At 47.6% G+C, this 23,100-nt stretch overlaps 1 protein-coding gene across 2 annotated transcripts; it reads right to left on the bottom strand.

Annotated features, from left to right (window-relative positions):
* Positions 1 to 21,705, bottom strand: GGT7 (gamma-glutamyltransferase 7). 2 transcript variants are annotated; one of them, XM_054573856.1, is made up of 15 exons: positions 21,528 to 21,705; positions 15,148 to 15,383; positions 14,654 to 14,805; positions 13,346 to 13,463; positions 12,394 to 12,461; positions 12,111 to 12,184; positions 11,589 to 11,785; positions 9,624 to 9,711; positions 8,022 to 8,149; positions 7,760 to 7,848; positions 6,297 to 6,446; positions 6,061 to 6,178; positions 5,162 to 5,299; positions 3,934 to 4,026; positions 1 to 864 (listed from the first exon to the last, which is right to left on the bottom strand). In XM_054573856.1, the coding sequence occupies exons 1-15, from the start codon at positions 21,694 to 21,696 to the stop codon at positions 802 to 804; spliced, it is 1,881 nt and encodes a 626-aa protein (XP_054429831.1). In that variant the 5' UTR covers positions 21,697 to 21,705; the 3' UTR covers positions 1 to 801. The 2 variants fall into 2 exon arrangements, with proteins under 2 accessions (XP_054429831.1, XP_054429830.1); XM_054573855.1 differs by having other exon boundaries at positions 6 to 864; positions 3,927 to 4,026.
* Positions 21,706 to 23,100: the final 1,395 nt, after the last annotated feature.

The raw sequence follows: 23,100 nt of genomic DNA, 5'->3' as shown, positions 1-23,100 counted from the left end.
TGTGGCCCCCACAAAATTCATTCCAGTTTGCCCTAGAGTCAGGGCTACTGGGACAAGGTAAGCCACGGTCTCTTCTCTCACTCCACTCACAACACTGCCAAACATAAATCAAGCCAGAGCCATGGTTAAGCAATATTCTTTCTTTAATTCCCCTTTGCAAATGGAAGCCCCTGAGCTTGTCCCCACCCCCACCACTATTCCACACCCTGGGCCCCAGATGCAATGCCCCAGCCTCAACCTGGTGGGAGGAAGAGAGGAACACCCCCTCCCCAGGATGCTCCATTAAAAAAATCCTAGTCATTTAAGAAATGAGGCTGAGGACAGGACGAGGGAGCTGGAAGACAAGGCCCAGGAAAGGCCAGACTGGAGATGTTGGAGTTGTGAGGACCCTTGAGAAGGGTTTGCAAGCACATCCCTAAGCTCAGGGCCAGCGTGGCTGAGGGAAAGGAGACAGACACATAGTCTGACTCTTCAAGGTCCTGCCTGCCTGGTTATGAACACTGACATTCACCACCACCACCACCACAGGCCTCCGGATGGAGGGTTTTCCAGTTACTCTGGGAAAGGGTTTGCTAAGCATCCCCTCTGGCCCCTGATTTGGGGCATCCCTGGGGTCCCCCTGAGACCAAACCTGGGAGAAGGAGGGACTCTAGGAACATGCAAAGGGGGGGAACAGAGACCCCCACCCGATCCCGCTGCTCTACACGATGGTGGCTCCAGCTGCATCTGGGCTCCGAGGGTCCTTCACACCGATGATGAAGTTGTTGGTTCTCCGGCTGCCATGGACCCAGGATAAGACATCTACCTTCTCCACGTGGTGACCCCTGGCTTCCAGGAACTCAATCTCTTCCTCTGTGAACTCACCTGAAAACCATCCCCCAACATATACATGTTCAGAGTGTTTAGAGCACTAGTTCAGGAGTACTTTGGTCAGAACTGAGTCCTGGTCCTGGATGCTCCACTGAGGAGCTGTATGACCTTAGGAAAATTACCTCTCTGAGCCTCAGTCTCTTTATGCATAAAATAGGGACTATACGAGAACTCACTACATGAAGTTGTCGCAAGGATTAAAGGAGATAATAAACAGAAAGCACTGAGCTCAGAGCCTTACATATAGTAAGTGATCAATAATATGCAGTCATTCTTAATATTGGAAAAGGAGTTGTGGGGTCTCATCTCCACCAGTCTAGGCCAAGCTGCCATCATAACTTGCTACGATTACTGCATAGGCCACTAACTGGTCTTTCTGCTTTCAGACCTGCCTTCCTTACAGCCTGTTCACCCAGCAGTCAAATGGTCCTTTTAAACCATTAGACACATCACTTCTCCCCACTTAAAGCCCTCTAACAGCTTTGGTGACTCTTAGAATAAAATCCAAAGTCCTTACCAAGGCCTGTAAGGCCCAACATTATCTGGGACTTCACCACCTCTCTGAACTCCTTTCTTCACTTCCTTCTACTCGCCCCTTTAAGTCTGCTCTAGGCTCCTTGCTGTCCATCAAGGAGGCCAAATATGCTTCTACTTCAGGACTTTGCACTTGCTTTCTCTCCTCCTAGAGAGTGACAAAACTGCCTCCCTCCCTTCATTCCAACATCCAAGAACTTCCCTGATCACTATATGAAATATCAGCTCTTATTATCTTTACCTTGCTTTGTTTTCTTTCAAAGTACTTAATGTTGCCTGTACTTGTTTATTTATTTATTGTGTTTTCCTCCACTAGATTATAAACTTTTTAAAGATAGGGATGTTGTCTTGTTCACTATCAATCCTCAGTGCCTAGAACAGGGTAAAGACATAGTAAATGTTAAACAAGTATTTACCGGGTAATTGAACAAATTCCCATCTTCCTGTATAAATTCAGGCCTGCATCTCTTGCATTATCCCAGGTGCTCCCTATATTTCCCAAACTTAAACTCTCTTCCCTTCAATCCATCTCCCCTATATAACACATCAGGCCCTATCCCTACCCTACTCAACTGGATGAAATCCATGCTTCTGAACATGGGCCTCCATGATAAGCCCTGTAACCTCACCCCCCACTGCTCCTCAACAAAAATATGGTCTTGAGGATAAATGGTGATTGAAAAAATTTATTTTTAAAAATACATGGTCTTATTTTCTCAACGGGGATGATTTTGGGTAGTTCTTGAGATAAAGACACAATATTGGATAGCATTAAAACACCAAGTGTTGTGGTTCACTTTCCATCTGTTTGATAATAGCAAGGACCGTATTTAAGTTGGTCTGTAACATTTCTAATCATCCTGAACAGATAGAGCAGCCCTCAGAGCCTTCTTGGGGCAACAATATCTAACCAAAACCTAAAAATATTTGACTTTTTATAGTTATTTTTTGCCAATGTGTGGCAAATAATGCCATTTTTTTTATTTGGGATTATAAGATTGGCTTTAAAATATATTTATAGACATATTATGTAAATAATGGTTTAGATGTGCAAATGTGGCAAAAGTCACAATGTTGATGGATGAATTCTGAAATTTGGGAAACAACGTCTCTAGTCCAGCTAGCCTCTTGGCTGCTCTCTGAGCCATTCTTTCTGGCTTTTGCCCAGGCTGTTCCCCTGTCCAGAATGTTCTCTATCTCCACATGCCAACCTCTTGCTCATACATAAGGCCCAGCCAGTTGTCACCTCTTCCATAAAGCCTCCCAGAGGAACATTCCCTCTACCAAGTCTCTGCTCCTCATGCCCCTGTCTTAGACTGTAAGCCCCTCAAGGGAGGGTTAGGATGAGCCCCCTCACCTGCAAGTAACTTAGCATAAAGCCTCACATTTGATAGAAACCAGAAGATACTGGTTGAGCAGAATTCATTTTCAAGGACTCAGCCTCATCATCCATAAGTTGGGAATCCAAAGAATCACCGGCCAACTATAAGGTGTTACTGCTGAGGATCTAGATGGTATGGCTTCTAACATGCTTCAGTTCAGGAGATATCTAGAGCTATGCAGTAAAGAACTGGGTCTTTGGTATCAGCCAGGTGTACCAGGATGTTCTATTCTCAATTCCGCTACTTAGTGGTTGATCTTTGACTAGTTTATAACCTCCATGGGCATTAGTTTCTTTCTCTGTAAAACTGGGATAATAACACTGAGTAGGCAAGGACCAGGTCTCATTCAATGTATATCTCCTTTGGACCTGTATAATACAGTGTCTGTTATAATAAAAACTCCTCAAAGGTGCACATACTTTCCCATTTACAAAATTAAGCTGTGTCCAAAATTGAGCACCTCTCCTTCTTAGGGGAAAGTTTCTCTCCTCACCATAATCTATAAGGTCCATGATCTGACCCCTGCCTACCTCTCTGAGCTCATCTCATCCTTACTCACCCTTATTTCCTTTCTACTCCTAAAACACACCAAGCCTATCCCTGCCCTGAGTTCTTTGCATTTGTCCGCTTGGCCTACAAAGCTTGCCCCAGTTCTTTACATGGTGGGCTCTTTCTCACTCTTCAGATCACTGCTTAAATGTTACCAAACAGAAGCCTTCCTCAATCATTGAGTTAGTCCTGTACATATATTATCTTGATTTAATGCTCTACAGAGCATTTATTTTGCTTTCTCAAATTGTTTATTATTTATTTTTCTGCCTGCCTATAAATGCAGTGTTCCCAGCACCTAGGATAGTGCCTGGCACATAGGAGATATTCACTACACACTGCTAAATGAATGGTTTGCAGAATGAACAATTGAGAAAACTGAGGCTCAGAGTGGAGATATACATTTCCCAAGGCCACACAGCCAGGAAATGGCAGAATAGTTCTAATATCCCAGATCTTTTATTATTAGGAGTTAGTTGAGGGAAACCAAACTTTCAATAGCAGGGAGTTGGTGCTGGTTGAAGCAGGGGTACCCTTGGGAAGAGCCTCTTTCTCAACTAGGGTCTGTGCCCACCCCATGGGAACACTCACTGTCCACCTGCAGGAGGTTGGACTGCAGGTCTGGGTGTAGGCGGCCACGGGCTAGGCTGTCACTCAGGTTCCGGTTCAAAGTCAGGACATTCAGCAGAACCTGTGGGAAGCCAAAGGACAGAAGTCAGGGCTGTCCCAGAGATGGGGGTTCAGGATTCCACAGTCCTTACCCCTGATCCAGACTCCTTAGTCTTTAGATTCCTTGCACCAGAGGTGTCATTGGAGCCTCTCAACAGCCCCAGAAGACAGGCAGGCCTTTGGTGACTGGCTCCATTTCACAGAGGAGGAATCCGAGGGCCAGAGAATAAAAGTGATTCACTCCAGAGTTTAGAGAGAGCCAGGGAAGAGGCATCGCTACCACCCAGTCTCCTTTAATCCAGCCCAGAACTGATGTCTCTTCTCCCTGGCCAGGGCAGGGTTAATGGCTAGGGATGGTTTAGGTTACTGTATGGGTACTTTCAGCTTTTTGGTTTGGAGTGTGGGTAGGCTCTGGAACCAACTGCCTGCCCATTCTTACTAAACTGGATCTAACTTCGTAACCTCTCTGGGCCTCAGTTTCCTGATATATGAAATAGAAATAAGGAAGGTTAAAAGGGTTAACATACATAATGCCATGCCCAGCACTTAGTAAGAACTCTCTATATGTTAGCTATTGTTATCTCCATTTTAAAGATAAGGAGAGGGGTTCAGAGAGGTTAAGTGGATTCTCTAAAATCACACAGTTGGAAATTGGTAGCCCTTGGGTTGGAACTCATGGGCATCTTATTCTAAAGATCAGATCGGTTAACTCACTACCTGCCCAATTATGTGTCTGACACATATATCTGGTGCTCAAGACATTTGTGGAATTGTTGCAAGGCATTCTGGAGAGTAGCAGACCCTTCCTTTCAAAATCAGACCCTAAAGAGGGGTGCTTGTCTATTCAGATGCTGAGTAGAGCGTGATGAGACTTTAGATCGACAGCACCCAGGCAGCCCAGATGTTATCACCTCTCTGTTCTACTGACCCTTCAATTTCTGCAACCTAGGAAGAAAAGGGATTTCAGGGCTGCATTTTCACTAAGAAACTCAGCACAGCCCATGTCCCTAGTGTTCAGGAGGAACCTAGCACAAAGAAGTCCAGCCACGTTTACTGTGAGTAAAGGATGAGTACAAGCAAGAGAGACAAGGGCATTTGCAGGCCAGGCCACAACTTGGCTCCTGGCCACAGAAGGCCTACCATGGAGAAAACCTCACCTGGGTCAGGCCGCTGAGGCCCCGGGCAGCTCCATTGGCCCCCAAGGCAAGGTAAGTTCCACAGAGACCCTCCGCTGGCCGGACCACAGTGGGCAGCAGGAAAGACAGTGGCCGCTTCCCTGGCTGTACCGAATTCTCCTGTTGTCAGAGGATGGAGACCACAAGGCGGGTGAGAGGTGGGGCGAGATGGGGTACTTCACCACTCTTTCAGCCTCTCTCCTTCTGCATTTTCCATGGGCCCTGTTTTCAGGGGAGACTCGTCTTTCCTCAGGCCACAGTTTGCTATACGTGAAATGGGCAGGGTCCTTGGATAACTGAGGTTGAGAGTGAACACATTAAGTTCTGGGGCTACCATGGGTGGCAGGGGAGAGGCCAAACCAAAAAAGATGGCTATAGGGAAGAACAGGATAATCTCTATCCTGGTCATTTCTGTCTTTGTCCTGCGAGGGCCCCAGCCAGCAGGGTGTAAGAATGCTGGCCTCCAACTACACAATAATTCCTATCTCCTTCCTCCTTTGGTGCCCAATAATAGGGCTGAGCTCCATCAGCTCAGTATCACAGTCATAGACCATTATGCTTTGTTCATGTCGAGTCATAGACCATAGACCATTTTAGACCATTGGGTGATAAAAAAGTACCCAAAACATAAAATCAGAGGCCAATATCCTCACTGTACAGGTGAAGAAACTGAGGCCCAGAGAGGGGACAGCACTTTCCCCACGTCACACAGTGAGACAGTGACAGAATGGGACAAGGTTTCTTTGGATCCACCCGGCTCCAGGCCCTAGACTTGGGCTCCTTTTCTTTATAATAGAATATCCTAGAGGTAGTAGGGAGGGACTATAGTACACCCTCCCCAGCCTTGGGACCCCCAGGGTAGGAGGGAAGCAAGACCCTACCAGGCTGGGCGCAGAGTGGTTAGCAGTTCTGTTGGGCCAGGAGAAATCCAGCATCTGGCTGTTGAGCAGGATCCCCGAGGGGGTGATGAGGCCACTGCCAAAGGGCCGGTTCAGGGAGCTGGGAGCCGAGATTGGGCCAGGTGAACCCTGAGCCCACCCTCACTCCTGCTCAGCCCCCACCTCCTTGCTGGTCTAGATGATCTCTTGTGCCAGGTTCTGAGTCTGGGCTGGCATACCTGACCATGGCCACAATGAAGTCGTCAGGACCCATGATCAGCACCTGGGCAGCTGTGGGAGCCCCATCCAGCTCATACACAGGCAGCAGTGGGGCAGGGGCCGCCTGGGAGTCATTGATGTGGCCCCGGAGGTAGGCAGCCTCTACCTTGCTGAAAAGACATGGGGTAGGTAAGAGATGAACACACATCAAGTTCTCATTACATTCCACCCAGCACTCTTTCTGATGCCCATGCAATTATTTGACTTAATATTGGCCTCCCCCATTAGACTATTAGGTCCACGAGAGCAGATTACTTATTCCTAGCATATAGGAAAGAGTTGTTGAACTGAATGAATTTATTTGGGTGTTATTCAGATTTCCTTCTAGAGCTAACTTTTAATTTATTTAGCGCTTAAATCAAGAGTCTTATAGTTACTCCTTGACTTTACTCATTTAATCCTTTCTATGAAAGTACCTGGGGCATAGTGGATGCTCAGAAAGTATTTGTTTTGACATGAACAAACTGAATTCACTTAACCTAATATTTGTAGTCTAGAAATTAAGTTTCATTAAGAGTTTAGTATTTGTGTAGGGGGTGATTTTATACAGGAATCTTCACTTGCTATTAGAATTTTTTTTGAAGACACAGAAAGACGTAACACATAGTAAGGCCTTAATAAATATTTATTGGATGAATTAGTTGAATGGATTTAATATAGGTACATGTGTGTACTTTGCATTAGTCTTGAAAATAAATTTATGAAATTATGAAAATACAAATTTGCATTAACTATATTTTTAATTTCTGATTTTTCCTTAGCTAGCCTTTCAGTCAGTTATAGTAGCAGTAAAATAGTAACTATTCTAACCCCTATTGCCAATTAATAAAAATGATGATATTTGTTAAATATTTATGCTGTGTCAGACAACATGCTAAGTGCTTTGCATGTATGATCTTGCTTGGTCCTCACCACAACCTCATCAGGTTGGCCCCATTATTTTCAGGCCTCCTTGTAGAAACTGAGATTTAGAGAGTTTATGGCTGCATAGCTAATGGATGGAGAATCTGGGATTTGAACTGAGTCAATCTGACAAGAGCCCACAATCATACTACTATGTTAGGCTGCTAATGTAGATACATGATAATCAAAATCTCTACCACTTGCAATATTTTCTTAGAGACTCCATTCATTATTTTTAGGCTTTTTTTTTCCCCTCTCAAAACGGGGAACAGATGGGTCCACATATGTGCCCTGCTAGGGTCAAAAAATTTTGAGAGCCGTAAGAAACAGAGCAACTCATTGTACAGATGGCAAAACTGAGGTACAAGGAGAGGCAACCATAGTCACATTATGAGCTGAGGTTGAGCTGAAATTGACATGGGACTTCAGGCCTATTACTCCACTGGCTGCTTTTTACCTGATCTCTTCTCCACACCCACCACCACCTCATCAGTCCCCAGGCTCCTACCACAGCCCCCACCTTAGCATGTCATCCATGCTCTCAGTGATGGTAGAATCATAGATGGGGTCTCCCAGTCTGCTGGCCAGGGCTAATGCAATCTTCAGGGTCTGAAAACAGAGCAGAGGTGTGACAGAGGCTTCCAGGCCCTTCCCAGCACCCACACCCAGGGTCCTTGTGTGTGAGAAAACTTAAAGGGGATTTAGTCTCACCCCATGGCAGTACCCTATGCCCCCACTCCCAGTGTCCCCACTGCAGGGTAGGATGGAGGGGTTGGTCTTACCTCTGCCACCCAATGAAGAGCCTGTTCCCGGGATACCAGGCTGGTGAGGTTGAAGCCCTCGAGGATGTTGAGAGCACTGATGAGGGCGGGGCCTGTGTGCGGGGGTGGGGGACTGAGAACCAGGTGGCCTGAAAGGACAGGGAATGACCAGATGGCAGGGGACAGGTCAAGGCATCTCCACATCCCGCCATCTCACAGACTGAGACTACTGCACTGAACTCCCTCATCATATAGGGGAAAAGTGTTGACAGGCAAAGGGACCCACCCGAGGTCACATGGCAAGTCAAAGACAGGGCCAGGACCCCAACCCAGAACACTGGTCTTCAGTTTCCTCTTCCATATGAGCAAACTAAGGCTTAAAAGGACTGCCCAGAGTCCCATTGGCAGAGCATGTCCAGATTTTCAGATTCCTGGTCTACCATGTGTCTCCTTTTAGCTCCTCCCTCAGGCCAGGATACTAGTCAGGGTCCCTCAGGTCCTATCCCTGAAACCCCTTGGGAGCAGTAACCTCCCAAGGTCTTTTGATTTGAACATCAAAGGAATAATACCTGACATCACACAAACATTAACTAATTAACTCATTTAGTCTTCAAAAATGGGTACTGCTGTCACCCCCATTTTGCAGGTAAGAAAACTGAGGCACAGAGAGGCAACTGGTCCAAGGTTATAGGAGACAAGTGGAACCCAGAGTACCCAAGGTACTGGCATTGCCAAGAGAGCCCAGGCTGGGGAGGGGAAATGGAAAATCAAATTCAGTGCCCATTCCAACCAGAGCAACTTCCAACATGGCCACCCTGAGAAGTAGGCAATATTTTCTCCATTTTAAGGAGGGAACCAAGGCTTAGAGTGGGAAGTGACTCGTTCAAGGTGAATGGCATTGCTGGTACTCAGACCCAGGTCTTCCTGGCTCCCTAGCTATGCTCTTCCCCTGCTTCATCCATATACCACTGCCTCTGGTAGGAATCAGGCCAGAGATTGAGGCCTGGAAAACTGAACTCAGAGGCGACCTCTGCTGGGGCTTGAGGTAATCTGGGCCTCCTAGAGGAAAGTGAATGTGCAAACCTCTTTAGGGACCTAGGAACCCACCACTTTGGATTCAGCAAACATGGACTTCACTCATGCCATTAACTTGGCTTTCCAGGATTGTCATTGGTTTTGAGTTTGACAGGTTAAGTTCTATTCCTTCCCCAGGCCCTCAGTTTCCTTTTGGCACAATTAGGGAGCAGGTGTATGAATGTCTTGAAAAGTTTGTTATAACTAGCAGCTTAGATGAACTTTGGTCTTATGAAGTACAGGGCATTGAGGGTGAGATTGGGGATGGGACGAGGCAACACAGAGCCCAAATCAAGAAAACCTGTGGCCAAAACCCCATCTTCTAGGCCTGAACCTTTGACCATATCCTAAATACTTGGGGTAATTGACTCGATGACTGCTTCAGAAGGTAGACTGGCTTTGGCTTGCTTCATTAGATAGCTGTCCAGGAGCTCAATGCCTCAGTTTATATCCTGTGAAATGGGGAGGAGTCTTTCAGCCAAAAGCATATAGCCATGGACTGGGACGCTTCTCCTGAGTGGGGACCCTGGGAGCTGGGGGAGAGGTCACCTCTGTACACGCCACACACAGGCTTCTCCACGAGGGCACTGTAGTTGCTGAAGTCCTCCTCAGTTATAACACCCCCTGCATGCTGAGCCTGCAAGGGAGAGAATGGCCCCATCACCACTGTAAGCCACACACCACTGAGTGAGCATGTGATATATGTTTGACCTATGATATGTTTGGATCACAGATGGATCAGATGCTCATGATTTTTGTGCCTTCTGCAATTCCCATCATGTCCTTTAGGGACCTATCAGCCCTGGGTACCCCAGAAAATGGGGAAAAAGCACTAACATTGAGAACATACTATGTGCAAGATATTGTTTTGGGTACATTCTATGAATGACCTTCTTAGCTCGGTATTCAAGGCCCCTTCTGATCTGGTGCTTGCCTACATTTCTGCCTCATCTCCTGCTATTCCCCAGTGACCTGCAGTTCCTGAACTCATGACTCCATATCTTTACACATACTGCCCTCTTTGTCTAGGAAAAGAAAGATATTTCACTTAAAACAGCACTTGGCCTGAGAGATATCAGAACTGAATTCTGTATTTCACTGCAACCAACTAAAGCCACTATAAAACCACGATGACCCTGGTAGGAATTATGTAATTGAGTACTCTACTGACCAACGATCTAGTCTTGTACAAACCAATGGGCTCATTTCATACTACTCAGCAGGCTAATTTTCAACCCTAGATTAGGATAACACTAGGAATCCTCTCCTTTTTTAGTACTTCAAACTTCTGACTTCTAATCCACCCTCAGGGAACTATACATTGAATTTCTTGGCTGGTGTGTATTCCTTTGTCTGACAAGTAATAAATTCAACTTCAGATTTTTTTTTTCTTTTAAAGCTCTGATGGTCTTTGTTAGAGTCTCCTTCATCCCTCTCTCCACCTCCAGGAAAGGATACATAACCCAGGTCTGGCTAATCAGAGCATTTCTTTTCACGGCAGTGATTGGTTTGGGAATAGTCATGAGACTTCGACAAGCCAGCGAGCTATAACCTCGAGGCTTCTGCTGGAACTACTGGAATAAGAAATGCTCTTTCTCTAGAATAGCTTGCTAGAAAGATGGCTGATGGGGAGCAGGTGTGGAAAGGATCCAACAGAGAATGAATTGAAACAGAGGAAAGTAGAGTCATGAGACAGAATGAGAGATGGACCAAGTCTCGACAACATGGATGGAGCCCCTGGATCCAGCAGACCTAAAGCCAGCACTCTGCTGGACTTTCCAGGTAAGTCCATTTGAGGTGGACTTCGATCACCGCAACTATAACTCCAGTGCCCAGTACAGGGCCTGGCACAGAGTGGGCACTTCATAAATGTAGAATGAATGATAGACCTATTCAATTCCCACAACTGTATGGCAGAGATAGGTATAATCACCCCCATTGCACAAATGAGAGAACCACTAAGTTGGTCGGTGCATCCTTACCTTGAATATAATCTCCCATTAGGAACTTTCAAATCTTGACAACAGTTCTCAGAATTCATTAGTGCCCCAGACTAATGCTCTTTGAGGTTGGTTGGTAGGCCCTTATGTTAATCCCCCCCAGTCCCAATGGAGGAGGCACTTCCCTCAGTCCCTAGAAAACCCAAGGGCAGGGTGGGATTGTGGATTCAGGGAAGTTGAAGCTGATCCTGGGTCTCTACCAGGCCTGGGAGGAACAGGACGGGCTCCTGTTCAGGTTGGCACCAGCCCTGGGGAGCCCAAAGTTATGACTCTCAATCAAGACAGGACATTTCCATCCCCAGCAGGTTCTTCTTGATGCATCCCAATCAAGCCCTCCCACTCCAACAACCACTGATCCGATTCCTAGTATCAGAAGTTAGTTTTGCCTATTCTAGAATTTCAAGTAAATAGAATCCCAGTAAATATATTTAGGGAGAAAGGGCAGGATGGAAGGGGGAAGAGGATGTTCCTGCAGTAGGGTCCTTTACGGTAGAGGGGCTCCCCACATACTCACCTCAGCCACCATCTCCAGTGTGAGGTTACCACCAGCATAGAAGGCGGCAGGGCCATAGGTGCCAAGTACATCCAGTACCGCGGCCAGGTCAGGCCGATGCATCAGCGAACCAGGTAGGGGTGGGCGGCCCGATGGCAGGAACGTCTCATGGAAGCGCTCGGACGCATCAGGTGGTGGCTGTTCTGCCAGGGCACGCGCTGTGGGGCAGGGATGGGAGGCTGGGCATGGGACGCCAGAGCTGGACCCAATGGCTGAGATGTATAATAGGTGGGGTGGATGAGGGCTGAGTGTCTGGCCCTAAGAGCTCTGGCCCCCCGGGAGCCTGTTATGGGGGAAGCAGGGGTGTATATGGGCCCCTCCAGATCTCATTTCAGTCTGCCTCCTGATGAGGGTGGGGATGGGGAATTCTGAGGAGCAAACTAGAAACAAGGTGCTTTCTGGTTTGTACTCCGAGTCTCAGAGGTTTCCTCTCCCCTCTTCATCAACCTCATGCCTTTCCCCCCACCCCCAGGCCCCACTGACCTAGATCATGGGTCACGTTGAAGCCATCTTGGGCCACAGCTGCTGCGAAGGCCAGGACTTGGTACCATGGCAGCCTGGGGGGGCCGGAGAGCAGGGGGTGGAGGAAGTCCTGGGGGGAGGAGGAGGGGTCCTGGGGGAAGGGGGGTTCCTGGGAAGGAGAGTCCTGGCAAGGGAAGGGGATATTAGGAGGGGGAATTTGGAAGGGAAGAATCCAGGAAGGTAGGAGGCCACCAAAGGAAGGGTGCAGCAGGGAGCCCCTGGTCCCCAGGGAGAGGGTCTTTACCTGCCATAGAGCTGGTGAGCTTCATGCAGCCCTTTCACCATTCCAGGAACCCCCACCAAGAGCCCAGGCTGGGCGAGGCGGGCAGGCGAGGGAGAGAGGAGACCAGGTCACTGGAAGGGGGGGGCTGGGCTGAACTCTGCAGAGCCCCAAGCCAGGGATGGGGGCTGGCACAGGGGAGAGACACAGGCCAAGTATCCCAGAGGAGGGACAAGCTGTCCCAGCAGGCATCTTCCCTCCCATCTCCCTGACTTCCTATCAGCAAATGCAGAAAGGCCTGCTTTATCTATCATTGTTGAGGGCCTTATAAATTAAGCAAACCCTTTTAAGAGCCAGGACATAACTAATTTAGATGGAAATCTGTCTACAGGGGATTATACCTATTCCTGTTTTTTTAAAATAGTGGGCAAGGAACTTTCATTTCACCTTTTCATTATCACGCCGCCATTGCTACGCGCTATGATAATTCAGGAGTGTGGTGGGCTTTTGCCTCTGCACTAAGTATCTGTTTTTCCAAGTTATTCTATTTCTGCCTTTGCTCTCAGTGAAGAGTGGGTTTTCCTCTAGCAGTTCCTCCCTAATCTTCCAACATGTCATGGGCTGGGAAGGTTACAGCCACCAGGCTCAGAGTGGAATGTGTGAGTAATAGGCAAGTTTGACATCACAGGCTGCCGAGTGCTCTTTTTTCTTCTTTCTATGTGCCAGATAGGGAAGGTCACCAGAGAAGTTAAGGTGTCATTGTATTGCCTGTTATTTGCCACCCAGATTTTTGTTGTTCGTTATTTAATTTGCGGCGTTGCCTGTCTCCCTCGTAGACTAAGAGCATCCTGCTCAACTTACTTTCTCACCTCTATGGTAAATACTTAGCAAAGTAATGCTTGGGTTAGCAGAAGGGCAGTGAAGGGAGACACCCCCCCCCCCACAACCCATACTCTTTTTTCACCAGGGTCCCCACCTTGGTTTCCCAGGATCTCTGCAAGGCCTCTTCCCTGAGGGCCCCTGGTGCAGACTCCCGGAAATCAATGAGGTGGCTCTCGTTTCGTCGGATGTCATGTACCAGCATCACGCCCCCACTGGAAGAAACACAGAAAGGGGAGGGTGATGAAAAGATGCCATCCCTCCAAACAGTTCACCTGCTACCCCTCAACCCCCAATGGTGATGGCTATAGGTTCAGTTTGTCATCAGGAGTCAGGTGTTTGAGCTCCCTCCCCAACAGGGAGGGACTCAGAAACAGCCACAGCACAAGGGTAGGGAGTGAAATCAAGGTAGGGACCCAGAGTTTATGGACCTCTTCCAGCCTGTCACTGGAGACTTTAATCCCAGATTAGGGAAAACACAGAGAGTGGGAGAGCAGGGCGTTCTGCCCCACTCCCACCCTAGACCACAGCTGGACCCCTGCCAGCTTCCTGCACCTGCCTCCTTTATATGCCCTCGCTCCCTCTCCCAGGACTGAATTATGTAAGAACAGATTGTGCAAAACCAAAAGGGGGATTTCTTTGCAAGGGCTGGTCTTACAGGAACCAAGACATGAACTTTGTCAGCTTGTCCCTTTTCTGTGGCTTGTTTCCATCTGAGATGGTGGTTGCATCTGAGACGGCTGGCCGGTAGCCAAGTAACATAATAAAAAATGCAGGACAGGTAAACAATAGGGAGTGGTAGGAACTGTGGCAAAGTATACAGGCACAGAATGGGAAGCAGCTTCTATTCAGATCCAGATCACTGCAGTCATGTAGAACTGTGAGCCTAGTGTTACCAGGTCTCTCCAGGTTCAAGAGGTGTTGGAAATTCTCAATTTTCTAACAGTAGGAAACACATTTTAAAAAATGTAACTCTGCAAACCAAACCAGTCTGTGTTCTGGGTTGGCCAATGGTTGGCCAGTTTGTCAACTCTGTCTTAAGAATTCTTACCCTGGGGGGTATTTTTGGAGGATAGAGGGTCCAGTTTTCATCACAGTCACAGGGATTCGTGCACCTAAAAGTTTACATATCAACTGCCTAATGACAGTATACTCCCACCTGTGCATCTCACCTTATAATTTACAAAATCCTTTTCCAAGTTAAAAAAAAAAAAGCTTTTGAAAACACCCCTCTAACTCCATGTAAGGAGAAGGAGATGAAATTGGGTGTAGAAAGAGCAAATGCAAGGAGTTAGGGCCAATCCATCTCTCTGCTGAAACTTGGAGACCCCTATATGAGGTCTACACATCAGGACCAGGAATTAGGCCTAGGGGACCCCAACCCCCGCAGCCGGGAGTTCCTTACCCGCCCAGGCCAGAACTGTGCGGAGCCACGATTCCCAAACACAGGGCTGCTGCCACCGCGGCATCCACAGAAGATCCCTGTTTACTGAGCACCTCGATGCCCAGTGATGTGCAACGGGCGGCATCAGTCACCACGGCACCCTGGTGGAAGATCTGGGAGGGGAAAGGGGACAAAGTGGAGACAGTAGGAGCCCCCTGCTTTCCTAGGGTACCTCGACTAAACCCAGAATCTCCGCAGGGGGTGGTGGTGCTGGTGGGAGCCTTGTTTTCTTGTCTCCTTAATTCTCCCCTATTTACCTTCTCTTCCCTTGTTACCTCAAGTGCCTCCTACCTGCTCAGGTCCCTTCCTTGCTCTGTCCCTCCAGGTCCACAGCCCCTCCCTTTGGGACCTTCGTCTCCCATGCCACCTCCCTCCTCCCCCTTTTCCAATTTTTGGTCCTCTTTCACCACTCACCCATTCCCCAATTCCCATGCTCTCCTCAAGCGATTTCTCACCTGAGGGTCCCCGAAATAAATCTGCATGATGAGCGCCACAGTGACACCCGTGGCAAAGGTGAGGCAGGCTGTGACGATAACCGTGAGCCCGTCCTGACGGCAGGAGCACTCCGCCGCGGCAGCTGAGAACGGGTCTTTGCGCGTCTCCCGCAAAGGCGACCCGTCATGGCTGCCCATCTCCGAGGATGACGACGGCAGCCGCTGCAGCCGCGCTGACTTCAGGAAGGAGTCCGGGTCTGCGGGTGGCCGGGGGTCGGTCTGAACGCTTCTTACCTCGCGCTGCCCGCCCTCCAGGCGGGGCTATTCCCCGTGCCCCCTCTCCCCACTCTGATCAAACAAGCCCCACTAGATAGCACCGCCTTTCAGCGTGTCCCCTACCCAGGGCTGGTGGGGGTGGCAGTCAGGGCTGGGAAGAGACAGGGACCACCAGCTGGGAAGCAAGGCGGCTTGTTTTCAGCCTCAAAGCCAAACTTCCCCGGACCAAGGGCTGAGAACACTTCCTTGGAGAGGCGGGGGTTGGACCCTCCCTGGAAACCCGATACTGCCTGAGTTAGGCCCAGCTTTCTATGCGAGGAGACAGCTACCTAACCTGAATGGAGGGACCCTGGCTTCCAATCCTGCTCGCTTCATTCATTCATTCATTCATTCTTTCATTCTTTCATTCTTTCATTCTTTCATTCATTCATTCAACAAATATGGAGGGTCTGCTATGTTTTTGGCCCTATGCTATATGCTAGGGGAAAGGTACAGACAGTTCCTGCCCTCTGGGGTTCACAGACTAGTGGAGGAAAAAGGCAATAATCAGGTAAACAAAGGAGTATATAATTACAAGTTATGGCAGGTGCTATGAAGAGAAAGGATGAAATAAGACAATAGTGGTGTGTGTTGGGGGCTGCATAGCTGGGGGAATCAGCCTCGGCCTCACAGCAGAAGTGACTTTTAAGTTGAGAACTAAGGGATGAGAAGGAGCCAACCATATGTACAGCAAGTGGTGAGTAGGTAGTGTTCTAGAAACAAGGAACATTAGGTGCAAAGGCCCTAAGGTAGGAATGAAAAGGCACACTAGAAAAAAATAACCAAGCCCTGGGTTGTTCCAGTGTAGTGAGCAGTGGGGTGGCAGCTATAGGCCAGGTCACTTGGGACTTCTTGGCTTAGTGAGAAGCTTCGATTTTACCTTAAGAGCAATGGGAGGCCACTGAAGAGTTTTAAGTGAAAACACAAAGCCATCTGTTTTGTTTTAAAAAGGTCCCTCTGGCTGCTATCTGGAGAATGGATCTGAGGATGTAGGAGTGGAGGCAGGGAGACCTGAAAGCCACTTACTTGCTGAGTATCTATGGATAAGTCACTTCAAGTTATGAGCCTCACTTTTCCTTATCCTAATAATGGAATTAATCCCTAACTGGCTGGATGGGTATGAAAATTCCATGAAGTGATGTCTATCAGGTGCCCTATAGGTGCTCACTCAAAGTTTTTTCCATTCTTTTTCAACATTGGTCACGGCTGAGAGGCCCTTTTCTATCCCATAGTTCCCTCCCCTGGGTGCTACCAGCCTTGAATCCAGGCCTCTAAATGGCCTAAAGGTAATGGGTGTTTGTGAACAGCAAAGAAATAGCTTGGTACCTTGACCTTAATACCTTGCTGTACTTACAATGTGTTTTAAAAGTTCATTCATTCATGCCCTGGTTGGTATGACTCAGTGGATTAAGTGCTGGCCTGCAAACTGCAAGGTCACCAGTTCAATTCGCAGTCAGGGCAAGTGCCTGGGTTTTGGGCCAGATCCCCAGTTTGGGGCGTGTGAGAGACAGCTATTTCTCTCTCACACAATGGTGTTTCTCTCCTTCTCTGTCTCCTTCCCTTACCTTTTCTCTAAAAGTAAATAAATAAAATCTTTTTTAAAAAAAGTTCATTCAATAAACATTTTTTGAGTACCTGCTACTGTGCACAAGGAGTATAACCTCTTTAAAAGTCTGTGGGGTAATGTTAAATATTGACTGTTGTATTTTCCTATTTAAAATTGGTTCACCAAAGCCAACATGATAAAAATCTAAGCTCCTTGACCTGGTATTTAAGGCCCTGAGTAATCTATACTCTCTTATGTAAATAAGAAACCACATATATAGATGATTTATATATATAGATAATTTTTAGAAATTATTTATCATGGTTACTTTTGGGAAAAGATCCTGAAGGTGGGAATGAGATGGTGTGGAAGAATATTTTGTTTGAAATTTTTACTACATATATATTTTTTTTTCATTTTTTAAAAAGTGAATCATATATTTTTAAATAAAAAGGAAAAATTTCAGGGCGATAACAATGGAGAAGGAAATTTTTACTTTTCCTCATTATTCCTTGTTTACTCATTTGTTTATTTATTTTTACCTTGAATATGTAATTTATTTTTAAATTTTCATTTAAAAAAGATTGTCTTCCAGAAGCCGTCTTCAGCTGATCATGCTTGCATTTAATGCTCAGCACTAGCACCACCGAGACTGTAAATAAAACTAGAATTCATTGTGGGCACAAAATTCTCTTTGGCCCCTAGGGGTTTCAAAAGAACTGCAGGGAAGGGTTTTGAACTTATATTTACCGACACTGGCTATATACCAGGCACTTCACACACATTTCCTCATTTAAGTGTTCCCATAATGTTATGAGATAGGCCCACTCTCCATTTTATTTTATTTTTATATATTTATTTATTTATTTATTTATTTATTTTTAGAGAAAGAGGAAGGGAGGGAGAAAGAGAGGAAGAGAAACATCAGTGTGTGGTTGCCTCTCGCGTGCTCGCAACTGGAGACCTGGGCCCGCAGCCCAGGCATGCGCTCTTGACTGGGAATCAAACTGGAGACCCTTTGGTTCACAGGCTAGTGCTCAAGGCCTACTCTCCATTTTAAAGATGGGGAAACTAGGGCTGAAAAAGGTGATACTGCCTGCTTAAGATCACAAATACATAAATGGCAGGACCAAGAGTCTCTGTAACTCAAAAACTCCTTTCTATTCCTCCACATATCATCAGGAACCATTTCCCCCCTCAAAAACCAACCTTACAAGCTAATTCTAGTTGATATTTCCAGATACTTGTCCTTATATCTGTTTTCTCTAATCACATATGAGAAGCCAGGAGATGATGGTAATATCAGAGATGGATCTATTCAAGACTTTTTATTCCACCAATTATTAAGTTATCTATTCAACAAAATATTTACTGACTACCCAAAAAGACTTTCTTTCTTTTGGAAGAAAGGTGAGTCTAATTTTAGCTATTTTGAATTTGCAAAACACCAGCAGTTGTCTGGAGGCAGCTGACCTAGTAGGCATCTAATCTTTATTTGTTTAGACACCATTCCCCATTCAAGCTTCTTTAGAAAATACTATCTCCCCCTGCCCCCACTCCTCATTCCCTCATTCCTGACTCTAGTAAGTATAAGACGTAGGCCTAGCCAATCAGAAAAGGCACCTCTGTACAGCGATTAGTTCAGGGACAGGCATATGACCAGCGCCAGACCAATTAGATTCAAACTTTGTTCTTTTGCTGGAACTATTGGGAAAGAGAAAGGCTTTCTTTCTATCTAGGCTACTAAGGTGATAAGATGTAAGCCTGTTGATGCTGGGGGCAACTTGCCTCCACAAATTGGGGATGGGAGGCTTTCTGAAGATGAAGCCCATAAATATGAAAGGCAAGCAAAAGATGGAGAAAAGCCCATTCCTTTTTAGGAACCTCAATGCAGCTATGCCTAAAGCCCCATAATCCCGAACTTTTCAGTTATGCTACCCAATAAAATTATCTTTTTAGATATAGCTCAGTTTTAAATGAGTTTATGACTAAAGAACCCTGAGTAGAGTCTACTTGTCAAGTCTAGGGCTCAGGAGAGAGATCTTGGCTGGAGACTGAGGTTCTCTCTGGCTTGCTTGGAAAATCACTAAAGCTTGTTACACCAGGGAGTGGCATGATGAGAAGTGCAGGGTAGTAGATGGGTTGGGATTGGGTGCGAGGCAGGGAGAGGTAGAAGGCAGGAAGAATAGCAGAAGCCTATGGGTAATATAGATAAAAGAGAATGGTGGCTTAGTCCAGAGTGATGACAACAGGGATGGTGTGATGGAATTTGAAAAATACTTAGGAGGGGGACAGAGAGCATCTGATCACCATTTGGAAGTGAGAGGAAGGGACTGGATGATTGGTAGCTCCTCGGTTTCTACCTGGGAGACTGGATGAACAGCAGTATCATTGAGAATGACACTGGGAGAAGAGCAGGTGTGTAGGGAAGAGACGATGAGTTCAGCATAGAACATGCTGAAGGTGAGGCAGATGGCTGGGAGAGAGAGGAACACATATGGGCCTGGAAGTCAGAAAAGAGGAAAGTATTACTTCAAAGTTGGAGTGGTCATCACCTAGTTCTGTTTTCCACAGGGTCTGCAGAGGGGTGCCTAGCACTTGGTTCTAGGGCGTGGCAGGCTAGAGGGTCCTGGATAAGAGGATGGGGTAGTGCCACTAGGTGGCACCACCAGGGTGAGAACATAGGAGGCCATGTTAGCCAGCAGGCTGGTCCAGCTGGGCCAAAGGAGGCTTTGAGCTTGGAAGCAGTGCTGGGAGACATGGCACTGAAATGAATACACAGATATGATGGTAAGGTACTTGGAACCTTAGTGCACAACTCTGGCATAAAATGCAGGTTCCCAGAAACTCAGGCGATGGGGATCTTGGCTGGATTTTTGTACAGATTAGGGCAGAGTCTGTATTAACTCCCCACGGTACTCCCTGAGTTTTTAGAACTCCTTCTGCTGCCTCCTTTTATCCTGAGATCTTTCTCATTCATTTATTCATTCAATGATTTTTACTGAGCACTGTGCTGAATGGTGAAGAAAGGATGGTGAACAAAACAGTCATGATCCTACCCTCAGGGTTTGCAGGCATCAAGTAATTACACAATCACACAAATAAATAATACAGGTTTTGGTAAGTGCAGTTACATGGGACCAGGAGAAGACATATCAGGCATTTCCAATTTCTAGGTTGGGAGAGATAGGTATTCCCAGTTAAACTGGAAGAGGAAGCTAAGGAAGCTAAGGGTAGGTAGGCCCATTGTCACACAGTGAGTCAGGGCAATCTGAGCCCAGAACTGGCACTCCTGCCCCTGAATAAAGGACCGGGTTCAGGCTAGTATCTCCCAGAACACATCTTCCCACTCTTCTTCCTGCTACCTTCTGATTCCAGGGCTACTCCCTCTGGAAAAAAAGTTGTGATCTGCAGCTTTGACTTTTGATGTCCGTAAGGCTCCCCATCATCAGCATCACACAGCCTCCAGGTAGAGTATAGTCTAGCCAGGTTGGCAGGGGCTGGTGGTCAAGGCCAGATGATCAGAAAGTTATGGAGGGGGAAAAATTTGGGACTGTAATAATGGGAGTGGCTACAGAAGGGCCAAGCTAGTGAGGGCTGAGCCCTAGAAACAGGTTCTGTCAGGCTGGTAAGGGCTAGGATTCAAATGCAGGCCCTGGGAGGAAGAGAGAGTGAAGCAGAAGGGTGCTCTAATGCCAGGAAGTGACGTTGAGGGGAAAGAGGGATGGGGGATGGAGGATGAAGAATGGATGGGGAGAACAGAGCTAAGCCACATGGATAGCAGAGAGAGCACTAGGGAAGAAATGCTTTGAGAGCTTTGGCCCTCAGGTCTCCTTACTCCCACCCCTTGCCGCCCCTGCAGAGGGCTGAGAACACAGTATAATTCTGGAGCCTGCTTCCAGGGTACCTTACTAACATCCTGGCCTGATCCATGGCTCTGGTACGGGTGAGGTAATCCACAGGGCAGCAAAGGCACTCTAGTCCCCAAGGACTTTGAGAGGTCATTCAGTCCATCCCTGTCTCCTAATACCCAGCACATACAAAAGGAATCATACTCTCTTTACCCCTCCCTGGACATGAAGAGATTCTCAGCTTCTCCCCATGGTCTCTCCTTCCCACAGTCCCTAACTGTGGGGGAAGTTCTTCTCAAGACCTAGCCTCTATTCGTCCTGCTGCAATCTCTGACTTCGTTTCTCCTATCCTCTTCTCTGTGACTAGAGAAAAGCCTTTTCTGGGTGATCATAGCTATTCCTCAGGATCTCCCCTCCAACATTCCTTCTTTGTTAGTTGGTTCTTTCCAAAAGGTAACCCCCCATCCCTCCTACTGCAGTCCCTGGCATCATTCTCCCTTGTCGCATCCTAGGACTCTAAGGCAGAAATGCATTCCCAACCCCATCAGATAATTAACAGAGAAAAGGGAGGAGAGAAAGGTCCAGGAGGAAGGAAATGAATTAAGGAGATGGAGGCTGGAGGTGATGCTCCGCGTAGATGGAGGACCGGGGGCGTCCCAGGGGGCAGGGACGGGGTCAGCGGGGCTCACCTGTATCGGGGTCTCCCAGGAAGGCGTCCTCGTCCTTGCGGCCCCTCAGAGGGACCGCGGGCGCCGGCTCGTCCTCTGGCAGCCGCGGGAAGCTGGTGATGCTCATGTAGTCCACGGGCGAGTAGGCGCCCAGGGAGCTCTCCTGACTGGCCTGGTTCTCCGCCGCCATCCTCGCCCGCGCCCCCCCCAAGCAGCGCAGCGCCTGCCGGAAGTGGTGCGGAGGGGGCCGGGTGGCATCGGGGTTGGGGGGGTGGGGTGGGTAAGGCGGGGCCTGATCTCCGGGGCTGCCGGGAGGGGGCGCCTCACCCCCACACTAACCCCTGTCAGGGTCGGGCTCGCTTCTGCCTGCTTAGTGTTGTTGCCAGCCTGCAGTTGGTGTGCAGGTGGAGATGGGGTTGTGAATGCAGGGGACCGAGGGCAAGATCCGGTCGCGAAGTAGGGGGGTCGGGAGGAAGAGCAAGCTACAAGCGCGACCGTAGTGGTTAAGGACATCTTATGCAGCCCAGGGGCCAAATCTCTTCTTCCAGTTTGAGCTAGAATCCTTCTCAGACCTCAGATTCCTCCCTCGGCCCACAGACTCTTCTACTGACCGCAAACTTCTTCACGACCTCAGATCTTCCTCAGATCCCAAACTCCTCAGGCCCCAGACCCTTTCTTGGATTCCAAGATCCTCCGATCTCAGACTTGTCCGGCCCCAGATTCCTATTTCAACCTCAGACTCTGCCTTCACCCCTCACCCCCCAACCCCTCCCCAGCACCTGCTTCATCCTCAGACTGCTTCTTCACTTGGAGATCTCTCCTTGGACATCTCTTCTCAGACGTCAGATCCCTCACTGTACCCCCGACACTTCTCAGACTCCTCTTTCAAGCCCAACTCCTTCTGGGACTCCTGACCCAAACTTGAGTGTGTTGTTAGGATCCTTAAGAGCAGATCCCCAGATTCCATTATAGAAATCATGATTTAGTACTCTTGGATGGGGTCTTTGGGACCTGAATATTTACCATCATTTTAAGAGTTTTTTATGTGGTTAAGAAGGAAATAATGGGCATTATGGTATAGCAGGAGTGGGACAGGGTGGGGGGAGTGGGGAGTGGGTCTCTGTATTTTAGGTGTCTGTGTTCTATTTCCTGTGCTACCACTTACAAACCATGTGATCTTGGGCAAGACACTCAATCTCCTTGAGTATATCAGTTTCCTCTTCTGAAAACTGGAGAGAATAATAGTATCCATCTCAGGGGGTTGTTGTGAGGATTAAATAACACTTAAAAAGCTCTTAGTATAGGTCTTGGCCCTACTCGATAAATGCCATTATTATAATTATTTTCATATCCTTAATCTTGTGGATTCTCATTTCATCCAATCCTATCCATCCTCTTCCCATTCTTAGGAATTCCAGCTAGGCTATAGACTGCACTACTTTCCCATCTCCGAGGGTGACAGGTTCACTTTTTTTTAAAGGTTATTTATTTGTAGAGAGAGGGGAAAGGAGTGAGAAAGAGAAGAAGAGAAACAACCGGGGACCTGGCCCACAACCCAGGCATGTGCCAGGCATGTGCCCTGATCAACAGGCGA

This window comes from Pteronotus mesoamericanus, unplaced genomic scaffold (genome assembly GCF_021234165.1).
Source record: "Pteronotus mesoamericanus isolate MK-2021 breed Mesoamerican mustached bat unplaced genomic scaffold, CSHL_Meso_final contig_25, whole genome shotgun sequence".
Lineage (NCBI taxonomy): Eukaryota > Metazoa > Chordata > Mammalia > Chiroptera > Mormoopidae > Pteronotus > Pteronotus mesoamericanus.
This window is presented reverse-complemented; position numbering and strand designations above follow the sequence as displayed.

Excerpts from the sequence above, each read along its gene's own strand:
- GGT7 (XM_054573855.1), bottom strand. The coding sequence starts at position 21,696 with ATGGCGGCGGAGAACCAGGCCAGTCAGGAGAGCTCCCTGGGCGCCTAC. Across the intron at positions 14,806-15,147 it reads TTTATTTCGGGGACCCTCAG|ATCTTCCACCAGGGTGCCGT; the intron begins GTGAGAAATCGC and ends TTCCCCTCCCAG. Across the intron at positions 8,150-9,623 it reads TGTGTGTGGCGTGTACAGAG|GCCACCTGGTTCTCAGTCCC; the intron begins GTGACCTCTCCC and ends CTGTCCTTTCAG.